This window comes from Vanellus vanellus, assembly GCF_965231255.1.
Source record: "Vanellus vanellus genome assembly, chromosome: 3".
NCBI classification, from domain to species: Eukaryota; Metazoa; Chordata; class Aves; order Charadriiformes; family Charadriidae; genus Vanellus; species Vanellus vanellus.
In genome coordinates, this window is record NC_138907.1 from 74,674,889 (window position 1) to 74,694,524 (window position 19,636).

The 19,636-nt window shown below is 37.5% G+C and overlaps 1 protein-coding gene across 1 annotated transcript in view; it reads left to right on the plus strand.

Annotated features, from left to right (window-relative positions):
- The window catches only part of FRK (fyn related Src family tyrosine kinase), a gene marked incomplete at both ends in the record, with an annotated part of 53,153 nt that overhangs the window by 21,428 nt on the left and 12,089 nt on the right, over positions 1-19,636 (plus strand). The window contains 3 exons of the mRNA XM_082481636.1: positions 1,659-1,780; positions 9,162-9,325; positions 9,953-10,121. Of these exons, the coding sequence (XP_082337762.1) occupies positions 1,659-1,780; positions 9,162-9,325; positions 9,953-10,121 (455 nt within the window). The remainder of the gene's footprint in view (positions 1-1,658; positions 1,781-9,161; positions 9,326-9,952; positions 10,122-19,636) is intronic.

A 19,636-nucleotide genomic window follows, 5' to 3' on the forward strand; every position in this document is an offset into this window, starting at 1 on the left:
AAAAATATCAGGTTTTTTTTTTTTTAATCATACAGTTTATTAGTTTTCAGATGTTATTCTCAGAGCAGTTGTATTTAGAAATTTCAGAAAGGTTCTTATTTAGTTTTTAGGATAGACAAATTTTCTTTGGGACTTGAATAGAGTTGATCTCGTACTCTGGCCTCTCATTCCTTTGATGAGAACCTCAGTCAAGGATTTGAACATTTATTGATTACTTAGTTTTCTACAGTCTAATTAATGAATTAATTTGATTAATTAGTTGAATTAACATGTTTAACTACTTAAAATTATTACTAACAAATTCCAGCTTTCTAATGAGATTCCTTTTCTTGCCAAATATGTATTAAGGCTTATTTTATCCAAATCATCTTCAAGTCAGAGGACAGCAATGCAGTCTAGAATATCTAATTCATTTTCTTTTGTTACCAAAGCATGGTCAGAGTAAGTTAGTGCCGTCTGTATTTGCCTCTTTTTATTTCCTCTTTATTCATACAAAACCATTCTTCATTCCTCGTGCTTGCTCAGCCGAAGTGTCATCCAATGTTCTCATTTATTTCCTCCATTCCTCCTGGTGATTTCAAGCCTTACAGATACAGAAGTAGTTTGTTGATGACTCCTTCTGTACTTTTCACTCGTAATTGACGGATCAGGTCGTTAGCTGAATAAGCAACTTACTTGTGGTGCAATACCGCCATTGATTTCTCTTAAAAGTTTGCATAATAGGTTTAGCTGTGATTAATTTAAAAGGAGTTCTCCTATGAGTATATGGCACATTTCTGATAACTATTTATCACCATTTGCTTCAAATGAAGGGTGGAGCTAATCTTGGAAAGAGCTTTGTATGTTTGTTGGATGGAAGTTGAATGCCGCCCCAGCTGAAAATGCTGACTCATCTCAGTTTTATTTCCATTTAATTTACACTCAGCACAAAGGAGCAAAAGAGCTAAATAGTACCCTCAGGGGGGCAAAGTGAAACTATTGCTTGAAAAAGTCCTTGTAAACTACAGGGTTTAGTGAGAGAGGAAAAATATGTTTTAAAAGGCATAGAAGGGAGTAGATTGTTACAGAACAGTGATGTGGAGATGTTTGCAGTGACTTGAGGGACATACTGGTTTTGTTTGTCTGACAGCAGCAGAGCTGAAAAATTGTCAGTAACTCATTTGAGATACCGACATGGCAGTGGAATGGGGAAGGCTGCGGGGTGGTTTACCTCTTGGAACCTGAGAGCCCTTCTGCTTTTTTGGGGATCTTTCACTTTTAAGATGTCAGGGTGTTACCACATACCTGCACTTCTACATATTTCAAGTGGCATCGATGAGCTTGGCAACAATTTCTGCCACAGCAGCCTTGGTAAAATTTCTTGGTGAATTTTTCCTGGGACAAGGCCAGTCTGTCACTTCTGAACTCTTGTTCTCTAGAAAACAGTAGGACTTCCCATCAGCAGTAAAATCCAGATTTCACTCAAATGTGTAAGCAATATTTTCTAGTAATAAATTTGTTGTGTAGTTCTTGTTGGCTTTTTCTCCCCATGCTATTGGAATTTAATTAGCATAGCACCAATTATCTTTTAGTAAATATGCAGCATGTTTATAAAAAGCTAAATTGTCTTCCTGCTATGTTTCACTGACTGGTAAAATTAATGTTTTTTATTTGTTCAGATGGTTTTTTGGCCCAGTCAAACGAGCAGATGCCGAGAGACAACTGTCATACCCTGGAAACCAGGCAGGAGCCTTCCTAATTCGAGAAAGCGAAAGCCTAAAAGGCGAATACTCACTTTCAGGTACTTTCTAGTTTTTCATCTCAAGCAATGTTTTAAAAATTTCTCAGGTGATCTGGACTATTTCATTTTTGAGAATGATAAAATATGGGCATGAAAATGAAATTAAGTTCATGATAATATTTATTTCCCAGGAGATGTATAAAGAAAACTTGGCAAGAGTCACCTGGGTTTTTACTAACATCTATTTTGTAGGCTTTGTTTATTAATATGCTCAAAACAGAAATTAACTTTCTTACACTTAGTACTTCTAGTGCGCCAGCTGCCTTAAAATAGGAACTATTTTCACAATTAAAATGCAAAAAAATACATTACAGTTGTACACTACTGTTCTGATTGGTACACAAAATAAAAATTAAACCTTGATGGCAGATATATGCAGTTTAAGAAAATGAGATTTCTGCTAGAGCACACCCTTAGGTTTATATTTATTTGTTTTCAGGGGCAAAATGATGGGAAGACTGTCAAAGCTCTATTTAGAATCAGTCGTATTTCATTGGAATGTCAGTTGTAAACATCAGTAAAAAGTTAGATCTATGATGACGGTAGGTTTTGAAATGTATTTAGTGTCTTTTATTTGATCTCAAATACTCTCAAATAAGGACAATTATTTGATAATAATTTTACTTACTCACATATATGTACAGGTCATCTTTTTCATGTCAGAGATATTTGCCGTGTCAGATAATAAATGTGATTGTTTATTGCTTTTTTTTCCGTGAACATTTTCTATCAAACTTGTCATACAAGTGTGAGTCAAGAGTATAAGGTCCCTGAGACAACAGGGCTGTACACCCAAACTTCCTAATGTGCTCTACCCATACAGTTCCATACGCCGGTGAAGCCTCTTGATGTTTGTGAATAAACCGTAAGTTGTCACGTGCAGAATTATGCCTGTAAAAGGAGAGGCGTCTTGTGCTTAACCGGATTCTTTCATATTGACTCCTCTTCTGCCTGGATGTTTATGTGTCAGTCATCCTCTGAGCATTACACAGAAACACATTAAGCAGTTTAATGAACTTTTGACGCATTCTTGGTTTCTTTTTCCAAATCATAAGGAAAGGATATGTACCTGCACCGTCTCGTGGTAATGGGAAGGTTACTTCTTATTGCCAAGACAAAGAAATATGTGTTGCCTGTGGAGTGAAATACAGGGAAGTCTATAAAAGAAATACAGTATTTACAGTTCCGGGAGAGTTCATTCCATAGTCTTCAGTTTGCCCTCAAGGAAGTTCGGTCTTGCCAAGAAGCTCTGATAAGAAAACTAAGATCAGCAAGGAATTAGACTGCTCCCAAACTGTGACTGAACTGACCCCTGCGTGTGCACCCTTTTGTCCAAAGGCCCTATTATAACCGCGAACCTTTCAAAATGCTTTCCCTCTGTATGCCAACTTGTCCCTGTCTTACATCGTTTCAGCTTCCTTCAAGTGTTCTTCGTCAGTGAACTGATTTCATCCAAGGACTGGGCGAGACCGATAACAGTGTGGTGTTGTGCAGGGAACCGTAGATAGGCCTGTATTATCTGCTTAATGCCGGCACTTGAATACATGACGCCTTACTAAAAATCAATGAAAAACCTTGTGCTTGTGCACCTAGGTGTGGAAATACAATTTCTTTTTGTTATTCTCCAGCTGTAGCCTTCTAGGAAAGATTCAAAATCTTAATTCTTCACCCTGCATCCTGAATACTTCTCTACCAGGAAGGCAGCAGGACCTTGTTTAAACTATGAAGTACCGCAGAGAAAAATCCAAGAAAATGAAAATAAATATTAGGCCAGCATTTGTGGTAGGATGAGATCATCCTTTGATGCTGCTGTTTGGTTTTTTGCTTACAAATTGTGGATAGAAACTATTCTATCTGATTTAGTATATTTGATTCAATTATAAAAGCTTGTGGTAGACATTTTTCAGGTTTCTGTACAAGCTTATTTGGGAACAGGAGATTTGATGATGACTGATAACAGCAAGATGTGAAACCATCAGTGTGGATTTCTTCCACGCTGGTTTGTTTGATGAAGGAAGGGAAGAGTGGGGTTGAAGAACACAATACATGTTCCTCCAGCTGCAGGAGCCAGCCTCCTTCAAGCACAAACATGGGTTGTCCTCTGAGCGTGTATATGTGTGTCATCTCAGATTTATGAAACATTTGTGCTCTTTTAGGCAAAACAAGAGAATAAACTCTGAAGCAGTCTGTAGGCAGTGAGTCTTAATGACATGATTTACCGCCGCTGCTACATCTTTTAGCAGCTTCCCAGACTTGAACGTACTTTAGCAACAACATGCTACTTCGTCCTGAAGAATAGTATTTATTTGCTGCTTACTGAATAAGCTTGACTGAATGGTGTCTGTTTGTGTTGTGCAAGCTTTTTTTGCTTCCACCCTAACAGTATACATAATGGTCCAGGCATTCTATGTCCATAATCTCATTACTTATGTCTACTTTTGGGAGAGCTGGTGCATTCTAAAGCAAGTGATGGAGTGGCTTGTACTGTGGGGAGAATTAATTGGAAGGAAAGTTGTTTAGTCCACCAAATGCTATGAAGACAGCAGATTTCCCGACTCTCTCCTCTTTGTTCCATCAGGAGTTATGAGACACTCAAAGCTGAGGCAGAAAAGCAGTGTTTTCTTGAGGAATAGTGATTCAGGAGTATTTCTTTTAGGAGGTCTTGGAGGGCTTCTATTTCCATGGTAGCTGATACACTGATGGGTAGAAGTCACAACCTGATATTTTGGAATATACCCCTCATTTCTGTTTCCAATTTTTTCAGTGCAGAAAGAATAGGCCCCCAAACTCCCACACTCTGTAGAACTAGTTGGGTTTGCTCTACCTGCTATTGCTGCTTTGGTTTTACTCCAGGGTAGATGATAATGACTAGGAGAGTGACAACTGACTTTAAGAATTAAGGTCTTTAAGAAAATACTGTAACTCTCTGCCCACCCTAACATTTAAGTATAATAAAGCTAAAAAGGAAAAGAAGTAGAAAAGGAAGAGAGGTTTTTACCCAAGCACTCATAAACTGATTTTATGACTTTCATGCTTGATTTCGTACTCATATGGGCAATCTATAAGAGACTTAATGATAATGAGGGAGACAAATGGATTTTCTTAGGAGAAAAAAAAAAAAAAGAAAAAGAAATAAACCCTTCCTTTCATTAAAATGACACTTTACACTTCTAACTTGTCTTGATGGGAAAACTAACAATTTTTAAGGTTTAGATGATAAATGACTATTTAAATTAAAACCAAAAAGTCATATTCAGAAAGGTTTTTCTCAACTGTGAATGGTTAAATGGAAAGCACATCAAACCAGATAGGCCACTGAGATGGTTGCTATAATTTTAAAGTGTTTGACATTTTAAAAATAGATTTTCCCATTTTGAAAATGCACATGTTGTCGACAGATTTTTATGTTGATGACTCCAGCATCTGGTGTGAAACGTATTAAATTTTAAACATGTTGGTGCCATCTTAGACATTGCCTCTTTTTAATTAAAAGCCATAATTTAGATGTGCTCAGCTTAATTGAGTGTCATTGCCAATGATAGCAGGAGGCTCTCTACTTCCCCCCTCACTGAATAATGGTATCTGAAAGACTGATTGCATTAAATGACAATGTAAATGGTTTGTGTTTTCTTCCATTTTTTTTCCCCTGCTCCTAAAAAAGATTGTGTGGTTTGCTCTAGGCAAGATGGGCTTTCAGCATAGGAAAAAATAGGTAATAGTTTAAGGCAGCAGACTGATAGGAGTGGCAAAATGATGGCCGTAGCAGGAGAACAATTTTGGAGCAGCCCCTGCACCCATTCTGTGTTGGTGAGGGGGAGCTCTTAATCCACCCTCCTCCCACGCCCACCGTGGGCATGGAGACCAAGCACAGCTCCTGCCAGCAGCACTGCGCTCTCCGTGCTGGGGGAGGACTGCTCATAGGAGACATGTTGGGACACTGGCGGTAATGGCACCTAAGTGTCTCCATGATTCATTTGGTGAAGCTATCGACCCTGTTGATGCCACCATAAGTGGCATCACATCATTTTAGAAGTGGTGGTGTTTTTATCAGGGTAGGTTAATGGTTGGACTTGATGATCTTAAAGGTCCCTTCCAACCTCACTAATTCTATTATTCTATGATTCTATAAAATCGAACTTTGCTGCCCTGGGAAAAGAGTAGTAAATTATTTTGTTCTCATCCTTGGGGTGGCGAAATCTACTCCTGCATGGCCCAGCCTTATGAAGATGGGAAGGAGGGACAGAGGAATGCTTCTGCTAAAGAGAATCTTTGAAGAAATCTAATGGAGAGCGCTGATTCTTTTGGGAGGGGCAAGTCAAGGAGAAAACCACCGCAGTCTTCACCCCTAGTTGCTGTCAAACTGCGTGAAGCTGAAGCCGTGATCCTGTACTGTTAAACAGTCTGGCGTGGTTGTAGGGATGGCTGGACGCACCGAGGAGGTTATGGCTAGCTCCTCCCTGAGTGACACGTGCCCTGTGTTGTGCTGGGCAGAGGAGCCGCACGGTGCTGCAGCTCTGTGAGTGTGTGGTCCAGGACTCCTGCAGCCAGACTCAGCCCTGGGATACAGGGAAACATCCCCCTGTCAGTTACTGCACGAACATCACAAGCAAAGACGGTACCAGTGGAGAAATTTTGTCCAGATTCTCCCCAGGCATCACCCCCTGACCTGTATGCTGCCAATCATAAGGCTTCATACAAGGCTCATTGAAGAAATTATGGCACATTCTTCAAACCAACTCTCACATTAACATTAGCTGCTTCACAAGTAATAATTGTAATGCTGCTAATAAATAAAGCAGGTAGTCAAACTACTATCGCTTGTGATATACAACTGAGACTGGATTAACACAGTCATGCTGTTGGCCTTTTATTCATCATAAATAACAATTCATTTCACCAGATGCACTTTACTGTAAGCTTTGGAAAATTCTTCGCATTTCTAGTCTGTTGTTATTGAATCACTCTTTCCGTCATTTTGCTTCAGCCCCATTTCCAAATGATACATCACAAAAATATATATGCATTTTATAATTAAAAAATACTAATTATGAGGTGTTAAATTAAAAAGAAATGGCATTTGAAAAGTGTGATGTATTTATCTTTATACTGTGGAGTTATATTTACAAGTATTCTTATTTGTGGTCCTCATGCAGAATTTTAAGTTGGTAAATCAGCTCTCAATTATGTATTACCTGTGGCAAATACAAAATCTCCTGTTTTTTTCAGCAGCTCCTATATGCCCTCTGGTGGCCTGGGACGACAATCGCACAGTACAGCAGAAAAATATTCGATCATACTTGATAGTACTTAAGGAAGGAGAGATTTTTCTTTTTAACTTATTCACTTAAATAGGGAGAGAAACTATAATTTATATCAGATTCGTTAGTCGCATGCAACTCACAATTTTCTATATTTTTTTCTACATACAATATGTATTCTTCTGTTAGTGTAACAAAAGTGATTGCCAAAATTCATGCAGTGTTACAATATCAAGGATGTATCAGCTATAATATCTCCGGGGGGAGCAATAAGACTTTTTGAGATAATTAGATTTTCTAATGTAACAGACAGGCTGCTTCTAAGATTGAAAAATGTTTCCTTTAAATTATTTAATTAAGAGTAGCCACTAGTCAACACGACTAAATTGAATATGTTCACTTGAATTGTGGCTACTAAAAGGTATGGTGGGGGTAAACAGAAGAAGGCCTTTCCCCTATGCTTCCCTTTTGCTTTTCAGACTTTCATCTCGTGCAAGGGCCCCGAGAATGGCACAGTAATGGTAATCTCCCAAATTGATGGGTGTGGAAGGAGCCCCTTGGCCTACTGGAAAGGTGTAATGTTGGGTGATGAGGACCAGGATGGCAACTGGACCATTCCTCTCCCCTTGAGAGCTCTCTCCTCGCTCACTGTGGAAAAGCACTGTGTTGTTTCATTAACTGCAGAGTGGGATATCACTCTGATATGAGCTAAATCTGTTACCCTTCATTATGGAACATAGGCTCTCCATTGCCCATTGGAAATGCACAGTGATGTCTCAGTCATGGAGTGTCATGTTAAATGACACCCTACATGAAAGACTACATCCTTTTTCAGCTCTTCAGAACTGCCCTCTCTGCTGACGCTCAGCCCACCATTGCTACTGCTGATATTCCTTCATAGAAGAGATCTCTAAGCCAGTGGTCTCCAAACCTTTTTGATTGTGCACCTCTACCAGTAAAAAGATTTTTGAGTCTTCACCCCGATATATGTTTATTTATTTATTTATTTGTTAATTATATACGTGTACTACTGTACTGATAGATTATATACAGTATAGAACATACCCCAAAAGAAGAAATTTAAAAAGGATGAGATAAAGATGAAATAAACAGTATTTTTAAAATATTTATTTTATTTTATTTATTAATGGTAAAAAAATTACATTTTTTCCCATGACCCAAGGGATCATCTTGCACTCTCCCTGGGTTGCATAATCTCTGCTTGGTAGACCACTACTCTTAAAGTCAGATATGACTGAGGTCCATCAGAAATGTCAATTACAAGCCTAATATTCCTTAGATAACATACTAGGTGAGTGTCAGTGCATTTTTTTGTTCCCCTCTGGCCTGCTGCTGGTCCAGGTCTAGCTCCAGCATGCAGTGGCCCAGCCTTCTTTCTGACACCTCCAAAGAGTGCTCTGATGGGCACAAATAAAGACGCTTTGGGTGTCATTACATGCAGGTAAATAACCTACAGGAGGTGAGGGGGGAAAGGTCTTGTTGACTGGGAAAGAATAGATGAGAATAAAACCCATTTCAATGGAAAAGGAGTCATCAGCTACTCAAACCAGAGCATTATTGGCCTGATTTTTACATATTCCAAAGACGCACAAAACTCAATAAAACCCATGGAAGATGTGATCACTTTCCAGAGAAAGGAAGATATCTGGGATATACCTGGGGTATGTCAGAGGGTATATCTGTTTGCTCTAAAATGCCTGCCAGCCCAGCAGCTGCTATTTGGAACATTGATAAATGAAATATTAAAAACTGATTAAATGATTACTGTGAATTAGATGCTCCTGGCTGGTTTTGGTGTCTTAAAAGATTGAAAATATGAGCTGCCTCACAGATGTCTTTATGTGTTTTTGTGTCAGTTCTTATGGTGCAAGCAAGAATCTCTGAACCTGAATGGTTAAAGACCAATAGATTATAAATGTTAAGCTGTCTAAACAGTGGGCTTTGGTTGAAAGAGATTTTGTATAGTTGTAACCTTTGAAATGAAAAGAATTTATTTTAAGGTCCTCATAAATACATTTAGGAAAATTATGACAGTTTGGCTGTAAGCTATGTTGTGTCATTGCTGTAATTCTTGGAAACTTAACATATTTAAACCTTCTCAGTTTTTGATGGCGTATCTGTGAAGCACTACAGGATCAGAAAGCTGGATGCAGGAGGCTTTTTCCTAAGCAGAAGGAAAACTTTCAAAACTCTGCATGAGTTTGTTGACTATTACAGTAAGAACAGTGATGGCCTCTGCGTGGTGCTCGGAAAGCCATGCCTAAAGGTAAGAGTGGATGCTACGTTGTGCAACGTATTTTTTGTAAGTTAACTCATCAGATATCAGTCAGAAGGTGTTAACCCCATATCTGCTCCTATCATTTAAAGATGTTGATGATCTGCTTATTTTCAGGAAGTTCTGGGTAGTGCTACAATTTCATTCTTGAAGCTGACGTGTTAATAGTAAAATGCCATGCAATTTTTAACAAATCATTATGTGGCTGGAGGAGAAAATATGCCAAATCATGATTTATGAATACCTTTTTATAAATGTATATGGAGATAAAATCTCCAGCTTCATAACTCTAGCTGTCCATAAATAATTACTGAGACAATACCACAAGGTTCAGGCAAGCAATGCATCACTGTTCAAAAAGCTTGCTAGAGGGATGATTTCTAATTTTTACTTTTAATGGCAGGTTATTTTCTTTAGTGTATTTCTCATTTCTAACAGAAAGTACCCAGGATGTGGGCTGTAATTTATGTTACAGCTTACTTTATCATGTGTATGTATGCTAAGGAAGCATTATTTATATCAGTTGCGACTTTACATGACATAGTTAACAGACTTGTATATACTGTTGAAAAAATATCAGAAGTTTCAATTACAGTATTATTTATTTTCTTTTACCAGGTACAAATTCCTACTACTTTTGATTTGTCGTATAAAACGGTCGATCAGTGGGAGATAGACCGACAATCTCTGAAATTGTTGAAAAAATTAGGATCTGGTCAGTTTGGTGAGGTATGGGAAGGACTGTGGAATAATACCACCCCTGTGGCAATCAAAACATTAAAACCAGGTATGTGAATTACTCTTAAATGCTAATAACGTGAAATGTTAGCAAGGGTGCTCCTTTACTTTTTAAATGCTACTGAAAAGAGAGCCATTCTTAAAATCCATGCATTTAAACATGAAAGTCAGTAAAGCTCAAGGTCCAGATAGTCTTTGGCGTTTTGAATTACAATTTTATGCAGTTTTCTGTTTCTGTTATGAGCTGAACTCATTCAACATCTGTATTACATAAAAAGTCAACACTACCAAGGCCATCTCTTTTGTACGATATTGCTTGTATGGAATTGAATGACTACATTTCATCTATAGGTGAAGTAATCAATTTACTACTGGTTAGTCATCTGTAGAATTTCTTCTAGTGATTAGATGCTATATTATAACGATTCCTTTGGTAATATAGAATATGTACTATGTTAAGTTTGTATTTAAGAAGTGGTTTAATCTTAATATTGATTAAATACAATTTCTCAAAGTTTTTGATACACAACATTAATATCCAATATTTGCATATAATATAGGCTTATTACTAATACAGCCTTTAACATTTTTCTTAATTATTTCTCATTAACTTTAAATAATTTGTGCTTTTTAAATTGATAGCATAAAATATCTGCCAGCAGATGGCAAGAACCACATAGATAAGAAAGGTAGCTTGGATGATGATATACATGTTTTTTAAAAAGAGATAACAATATAATGAGTTGGCATTAATTGAAAAAGATTGTGTTGGGCATTAATGATCATGTTTCAGGAAGCAGAACATATTCTGATCTTTGATTCAGAAGAACAACTAAATGTGCTTGATCTCTGCTTGAATGGCCTCCTGAACAGAGAGGAATTTAAGCATGTATTTGAGGGCTATCTTGTATCAGGATATTGGTTGTGTTTTGGGACTTGCAAATTGAAAGCAAATAAGCACCTTTTTTTTTCTCTGCTTAACTGAAATTAGAAAAACTGCTTAGACTAAAGGCCTTCTATAATTCATGTGAAAGACAACATACTTTTTTTCAGAGAACTGATGCATCTCCCTAGTGACCCAGTAAACACAGAAATCATCTTGAAATCTCTTTGTCCGTTTCTCTTTCCTAAGACAGTATCCACTAAGCCTATACCTTTTGTGATAGGGATCCATATGCTTATTTTTATTGACTTCTGAAACTACAAGTCTCAAACCAGTCTTCTTCTCCTGGTGTCTGACCTGAATCATTCTGCATTACCTCTTGTCTTATACATCATGCCTAAAGAGTACCTATTATTTTCTTCCTCGTCACAGCAGTGATGTAAATACTGGAAAACTATTATCAACTTCATCTTTGATATCTTCTTTAGGTTAAACAGCTGAACCATATTCTTCGTGTAGCTCAGATGTTTTAGATGTCCCATTGTTTTCAGAATATCTTTACTGGGCTGTTTGAGGTGGTACCCATATTTTTTTCCAAGTATAATGCTAAAAGGAAGAACAAGTCTAGGTGTGTAAAGAGAGGGATTTGCTTCACATTTCTGATGTGCTCGATCTCTGTTTAAACAGTCCGGTATGATGCTTGCCTTTCTTCATACGACAAGAACCTGGTATTTCCATCTGTGTTTACTATCCTTTAGTGATTTGATGCGATATCTGGACAAGTCTGTTCTATTGCAGAAGACTGAAGGGTTATTCCTAAAGTGTGAAATCTCTTAAACAATATTTAAAGAAAGAAACTAATGAAACTGAAATGAAGAACGAGAGTGAGCTATCTTAAATTTTTGTGACGTTAGATTTGCTTTTAGTAATTGTCTTTCCTCTTTAAGAAAATACATGGCAATTAGCACTCTAGGAAAAGATTTGTTTCTTGTCAGACAAAATAATTAGAATTTGAACAAATTGCAGTGCAGCATTTCTACTTGTTTTCTTTAGTGGGAAAGTGAAGCTGACATTTATCTCGTGTTCCATATGCAAAAATGGGAAGGTATCTTAATCATTATTGCATCTTCTTCTCTTAATAACCCATTTCAAAACTCGAATTCAGCTTTTCCTTCTGTATAATGGGAACAGTATATATTATCAGTTCCCTATGAAACAAACTTCTATTTTAATAATGGATTCAGCTAGACCTGACAAGACGACGCAGAAATACATGAAACGCTAGTGGCAATTTCCAGCTGAAACTTACCTTCTTTTTTTTTTTTCTTTTCTCTTTTTTTTTTTTTTTTTTTCTTTTTGATGCTGGTCAGTTGAATGACTGCTACTAATACTCTACCTGAAGAAAGGGAAGAGTTAATTAATTTTATATTGTTAAAGTTTTATATCTGAATCAGATTTTAATATGTTTAAGGCCAAACTGATCTGTGGAGATCCATTCTTTGAGTGCTGTTCAATTCATTATCCTTTTAATGTTTTGCTGGTAAAACATATGGAGAACATAATACTTCTAGAGCAACAGGAGCAGGAAAAGAGGATTTTTTTTTGTTTCTATGGGTGTCCTAAGAATGCACTTACAGAAGAATATAAAACAATAAAAAATGATCACATAAACTTCTTCAATAGGTTAGTTAGCTAAAAATTAAATCTTACACTGAAATAAACATAATATTCACCGCAAATCTGTTATTACATATGGACTAGCACAGTGCAGAGGAAGAAACACCTTCACCTGTGATACTTTTTGTAGTATCATAGTTCAGCTGGGAAAAAGGCCTTGATTAATCAATATTTTTTCCATCTCTGTCTTTTTCCACTCTACTCTGCCTCCTGTTGAGGTCAACAGTAGTAGTCTCATTGATTTCACAGTGGGTTATATTGAGTTAGGGCAGACAGAAGCCCCACCTGGATGTGATGCCTGGACAGTGGAGAATTTGTGATCTAATACTGTGATAGAGAAGTCGTGCATTGTACTTAGTGATGCTCAGAATGAAGACTTTGACTCTCAGTCTTGATAAATGAGATAGATAGGTAATACTGGATCTCTTATCAATGTGCTTTGTGAACTATCTCATTCTACAAAAACAGTTCAAACAGTCTCAAATGGAAGCATTTAACCTTGTAGTATACTTCTCTAGGGAATTATCCTCTTCCACACAATGTTTTTCACCACTTGGAGTGCCTTCATTTAACCAATTAGCACATTGGTTTTCCATAGCTTGTTCTCATCGTTACTCATGAGGACTAACATTTCAATAATTAAAGAAAAACCCCAATACTCTTGCCCTAATCTGAGTAATAAAATCTTTGCATGGTACTAATAAAATTATAGAAAAGGCTAGGTCTGGTAATTTCATTCATTGTAATATAAAAATGATAAATGAATGGAAAACAGTAGTTCACGAATAATCAAGAAATGCATCGTGTTATATGTTGATGATTGAAGCTTCCGATATTCACATAGGCAATATTTCAGGCTTCAGGTGTGACATATTTAAAACCATCTTCTCCTGTTGCTTGGCTCAAATATCTAAATCAGTTGTCTTTACGTTGGGGGAGTGGGGTGTATTTTAAAGCAAAGTCTTTTTGCTAAGCTACTTTACACTGTAGACCCACTGGAAAAGAAAGTCATCAGAACAACAGAAGAGTGTGTTAACCTGTAAGTGATCTGGCAAATATAGGGGACTGAGATAGAGAGGGTTCTGTTAAAATGGCTTTACCGCCAGAGAAATTGTGACATGGAACCATGCTCTCATTTCCAAGCAGAAGCAGGTTAATCAAGCAAAGTAATCACATAATAAACAATACAGAAGAACATAATGCAATCAGTACGTCATAGATTTATTGGCCTGAAGGCCAGAAGGGATTTCTGCTAGTTTGAGTTTTTCTGTTGAGCGTTATTTTGCAGTGAACATCTGTCCTAGTACATGTATAGTCTGAACACTTTGCTGTTAAACACCACTACATTTCACTCCTCTGCTGAGATAGAGTATTTATATTTAATCAAAACACAGCTTGTTCTTCACTAGGTCATAACTAGAAGTCTTCTAGTCCTGAGATGGAGGCACAGAGAGAAGTTGCCTCTGCTATTTTTGACAGTTTTATCAATAGTATCTCACTACGCCTGTAAGAATTTGAGCCTAATTTCTCATCTGGATTTACCTGATGTCTTTTCTTTAACTCTTGTTATGTCTTCTTGTAATAAAATGAAAGCCTTCTCTTATGCATCATTTTTTCTTTCCGTCCTGGAGGTAGATACAGAGCAAAGTAAACCAATTTTCTATTGTCTTTAGAAAGGCTAAATATAATTTCTTGTTATATGGTACTCTTCTCATTTCTCAAATAGTTTTTCTGGATTTACACTAATTTCTAGCTATTGCTGCTAAAAGGCTTAAAATGATTGTTTTTAGGTAGATGACCTTCCAACCTGTAGGAAAAATGAAACTCCCAGAATTCTGGTGAGATGGCAGCGATGGATATTTCCCAGAGCCAATTCTCACTCGATGCAAATGTGTGATTCCTGACTTGTGAATAATTAGGGTGTTCAGAAATCTGTTTCCATTCCAATTTGCAGCAAGACCCAATTTTTCAGATATTGCACGCAAACTGGAAATTTCACAAGTGTTTCTTTCAGAAACATTGATGCGTAGCATACTAGCTACATCTTTCCTATTTTTAGGCATCTAACATCTCAGATGTATCAGGCTTTTTTATTAATTAGTAGGAAGAAATAGGCACTTACAAGTCAGATAAATCATACTATAGATTAGAAATGTACATTACAATGAGAGAATAACATGCTATTAAAGCATGTTTCTTTCCCTTGATTGCAAAGTTTGGACAACTAACTCAGATCTAGGTGCCTGAATAATTGCCTGAATAACAGTTGGCACCTGCTAGGTGCCTGAATAACAGTTGGAGGAGGTGAATGCAGCTACCAGCAGTGTTCTGTAATCCCACAGAAATTACAACAGTTACAAAACTGAGGAAAATGTCAAGTGGTGGAGCCTCTGAGGTCTTGAACTGGTTAGCCTGGGAGCCCTCTGATCAAGAACTGTAGAGGGATTGGGGTTCCTGAGGAGGCTATGCTCCTATGTCCCTCTTCTGATGAACCTTGTGGGGTGTCATTTCACCCCCTGCGTTTATGGTTGCGGAGTATCTAGCTTGACCAGCTTCAGAGTTTGGGGGTTGCAACCACTGGCTATGGACAACAGGGCTCAACACACAGCCCTTATGGACCATAAGGGAGATTTTGCAGGAAAAAGAACTCAACCAGAGGTGTTTTCAGATTTAATAATCCATCCTTTGTCAATGAATTCCTGTTTCTGCTGGCAGTTTGTTGTCCATCTCCAAACATCAGAAGATGAAATCTATTGATCCAGAACCACTTTTCCCCTGACTCTTTAGAGACTTTTTCAGAGGCAGTGGTGGATTATGAAGACCTTCAAAATGTCAGAATGAGTAGTCTGGGATCTTTATATTTATATAAGATTTCTATTAACCTTGCAGGAAGAGTCACAAGACATAATTAAACTACAGTCTTTTGGTAAAAGTAGTACCAAGTATTATCTTTAATATCTTTCATTAATAAAGCAATATTTAGAACTTTTTGTTATCCTAAACTTTATTTGCAAGTGCAAGACAGGCAGTCATTATGTGAAAAATCATAAATCTTGATCCTTTAATTAATAACAGCTTTCTGTGTCATCTCAGTACTTCCTGGTGTTATATATTTAGAGATTGCACTGTAGTATTTTGTCCCCCTGCACAGTACCCTCCATTGCAGAGAATACAGATGGTTGTCATGTTCATCCATCTCCTACTCTTGTTTCCCTTTTCCCTTCTCTCTCCTTCATCTGTTCTCCTTCTCCCCTCATTATTTCTGGCAATTTTAGTTCACCCTCTTATTGTTCCTCCCACAAATATCCAGGGGATAAGGGCACAGGAAGGGGAGACCCCAGCACTGGTAAGACAGCCTATCAATCAGCCACGGTTGCTGCTACATCCTCTCTTCAATAATCATAAATGTCCGAAGATTTGAGTTTCCTTCTTCCTTGATCTTCTATTCAATTGTTCATACTGTGCTTCCTGCCACCTCCAAAGTAGTACCTGGTCGAGATGAAAACTGTCAGTGTCGTGGTTTGGGCTGGACCAGCCACTGAGATGAACGACAGATGCTCCCCCCACATCTCTCTCCAAGAAGAGCGGGGAGAGAGAGGAAGATACTTATGAATTTAGAAGGAGCTAAACTACTTTAATGCAAATGTTAATAATAAAAATAAAAATAAAATAATGAAATATATACAAAACTGTATCAAGCTCCCAGGATGACGATCATGTCACTGGCTGGCAGGGGAGAAGTCCCAGACCGGACGAGAACTGGATTTCAGATCTGGATTCAGGAATGCAGGGATCAGGATCAAAGGCAGACAAACAGACAGGGTCCTCCTCGGTCAACCATCAAAAGGCTGACCCTATGATCCCTCAGCTTTTATACTGAGCATGAGGCAGATGGGATGGAATACCCCCTTGGTCAGTTTTGGGTCACCTGTCCTGTCCACTCTTCCCCACAGGTGGGACCCCGCTACACTTTTCCACTTCTGACCCTCCTATGGGGCAAGTAACAAAGTTCACTGCCCGTGGCTGTTATAGCAATAAGTATAAGCAGGAGCTTCTCTGCATACTGTCCCTTGGCATCAGCTATAAACATAGGTCTTATCACTCTGTTAATTTCAGTAGTTAGAAGAGGCTTAGCTGCAAAGTAAAATTGCTGAACAGAAAATTGGTTCTGTTTTACCTCAAACAGGACAGTCAGTGGAGAAGGAGGTTCTTTTTTCCTTTTTTTTTTTCTTTATGCTGCAAAAAAGCTGTAGAGTTCCTGCTTCCCTACTTTGTCTGTTTGGTGCTCCCCAGGATGTCCAGGATGGATTTCCTTCTCTACTTGCCCTCTGATTATGAAGCCTTTTTTTAATACTCTCCTATTTGCTATCCCAAATTAATGTTTACATTAAAAATAGTACTCCTTCAGAGGAGAATCCCATGACTGCATTTTCAGATGTCTATAAAACCTCTTGTCTTGTGCAGTGACCCTAATATCAAAGGAAACATAAGTTCCTAACTTTATAGGGGCATGACTGAGTACACAATTACTTTAGGCATCAAGTCATAAAATTGAGCAGTGTGGGTTTGTTACTGTGTCCACTGCTCTACAAAGCCCAAAATTCCATGGGGAATATACAGGTGCGTAAACACGAACCATCCATCCTGTGTTGAAGAATGGATGCCGTTGCTTCATTGCGTGAACCAATGGCAGGCTTCTTCAAGCTTCTGGCAGTGAGTTGCTAAAATGTTTCAGCAGTGCATGAAAGACATTCCAGCTGGGTTTAAAAGTTGGGTGTACATTAGTATTTCTAAGCCACAGTGATTAAAATGTATGGCTCCTAGGCTAGAAGGCAGAGGAAGAACTATAGATTTTGTTGAAACTATCTGTTGATCACTGTGACTATAAACAAAAAGCAATAGTAATGCAATGCCTTCATTCAGGTAATCCTCTTATTTGTGCACTGGTGTTTTAGTCCACTTTGGAGACATCTGTGACATTTTACCAGCCAAAAAAATAGTGATGGATGTGTGAATGAAAAAACAATACACAAGAACATCTTTGCCTTAAGGAACATCTCTGACTTTAGAGTTGTTGACCCACAATCATCAAAGAGGTGTAGGAATCAGATAAGAAAATGGTCTAGAAGCCAGCAATTGCTGTTTCTGTTCTTGGTCTTGCTATAGGTCCCTGAACATGTCATTTAACATTTCTATTTTTATTTTCTCACTGAGGCATTGTTTTTTTCTATTTAAGTGGAAATCATTGCAGCAGGGATTTGCACTTTGTCCTATGCTGAGTGTGATGGATTCTCTAGAACCTATTGTCTGGGCTAGCTTGCTTCTCCAACTGTCAGCATGCAAAGCAGACATCTATCATCACCAATTAATTGTATCTGAAAAAGTTCCTTATGCCTGTTCAAGTTGACAGATGCATTTGTCATTATCACATTGTAAAGCATCTCTCAAGCTTCTCTCTTTGCAGGGAAGCTGCACAAGCATGATTTTTTTTTAGGAGGCTTTCTCAAAATAATTTCTGGGTTGGTACTGTCAGCAGAGGTTTTAATAATATTTTCAGTTCTTCAATATGTCATCTCTTTAGTGCATATGCAGTGTGAAAAGCTTTGCACTCAGGAAATTCTCCCAATTTCCCTCAACAAAGAAATTCTTTTATTCTATTTAGTTCAATACATAACCTTACACAAACTTGTAAGTTCACTTTTGTATGGTGAGGAGCTGCTTGAGGATTGTCACATACCTATGTCATTCTCCTCTTGCTGTGAATAGTTTACACTCAGTCTCTTGTGTTACCAAGAACTTGTACTTTTTAATGTTATTTCTTTATTACGTATAAACTTTTTCAAAATATCACAGTATATGCTCAATGTACTCTGTACATAAGTTCATTTTGTCTAAATTTATTCAGAAGACAACGTTGCTGTGAAGTACAAGGTTGCTTTGAAGTCATTTGGGAAGGCTCATTGCAAGTGGCAAACAAAAGGTCTCTGGAGGGGCTTATCAAATATTTAAGGACCATTTACATTTGGGCCAGTGGAAACTCCATAAAAATAACTGACCTTTCTCTTTAACTCATTTCCAAATTGCCAGTGTTTATCTTACAATGTGAAGCTTCCTCAATTCTAGAACAAAATGTTTTCAGAAAGAAAGTAACAGAACTGATATACCCGCTTTAAGCAGGATTAAATTAGTGGTGATTTCTGGCAAAGCAGTACATCACAGAACACATCAAAGGAACATATTCCAAAGTTTTGTTCTTAATAAGGACTTTGACATTTACAAAAACATTTGTCATTCAAAAACCAAAACTTATCAAACCCATAATTTTTTCAGGTACTGATCAATCTACTCCCAAACTGGTGTCTTACACAAGGGGTACTTGTTTCAGTGAAGGCTTCTGTTAACTAGCTGGTTTTTTGATCAAGTGGTTTCTAGTTACAGTACTGTGCTCTTCATACTGTGTTTACCACTTATAGCTGAAAACATACTTCATTAAAAACACATGGAATTCAATTAGAAACTGAAAAAAACCCACACTTGTTTGCAACTCCATGTGGCATATATTTTTATATTTCGTTTCTATAAACTTTCTCAAAGAAACGTACTGTAACTGCCACTATTGTGGCAGGCTTTATCTAATTTGTAACAAGTATGTTCACTTGCTTTTAGAGGCAGTTTTTACTTTGCTTACGTAGTTGCTAAAACCTAATGTTAGACAAAATGCTGATAAACACACATTTTAATTTTTTTAGTTAGCATCCAATCCACTTATTAACCACACTGTAAGAGCTACGGGGCTCTGGGGTGTTTTGGTCACTATCTGCTACTTGTGCTATTTTAAGATATAAACTAAATAAAACTGAAGGTTACTTATGCTCTTTAAAATATGCAGGAAATACTTATTGATCTTTGTCACTGGTTTGTTATCATTATTATTAATTACTTTTACAGTGTAAAGGAGTAATTGCTGCTATTCAGCTAATAGAATACTTGCCTCCTGATCAATT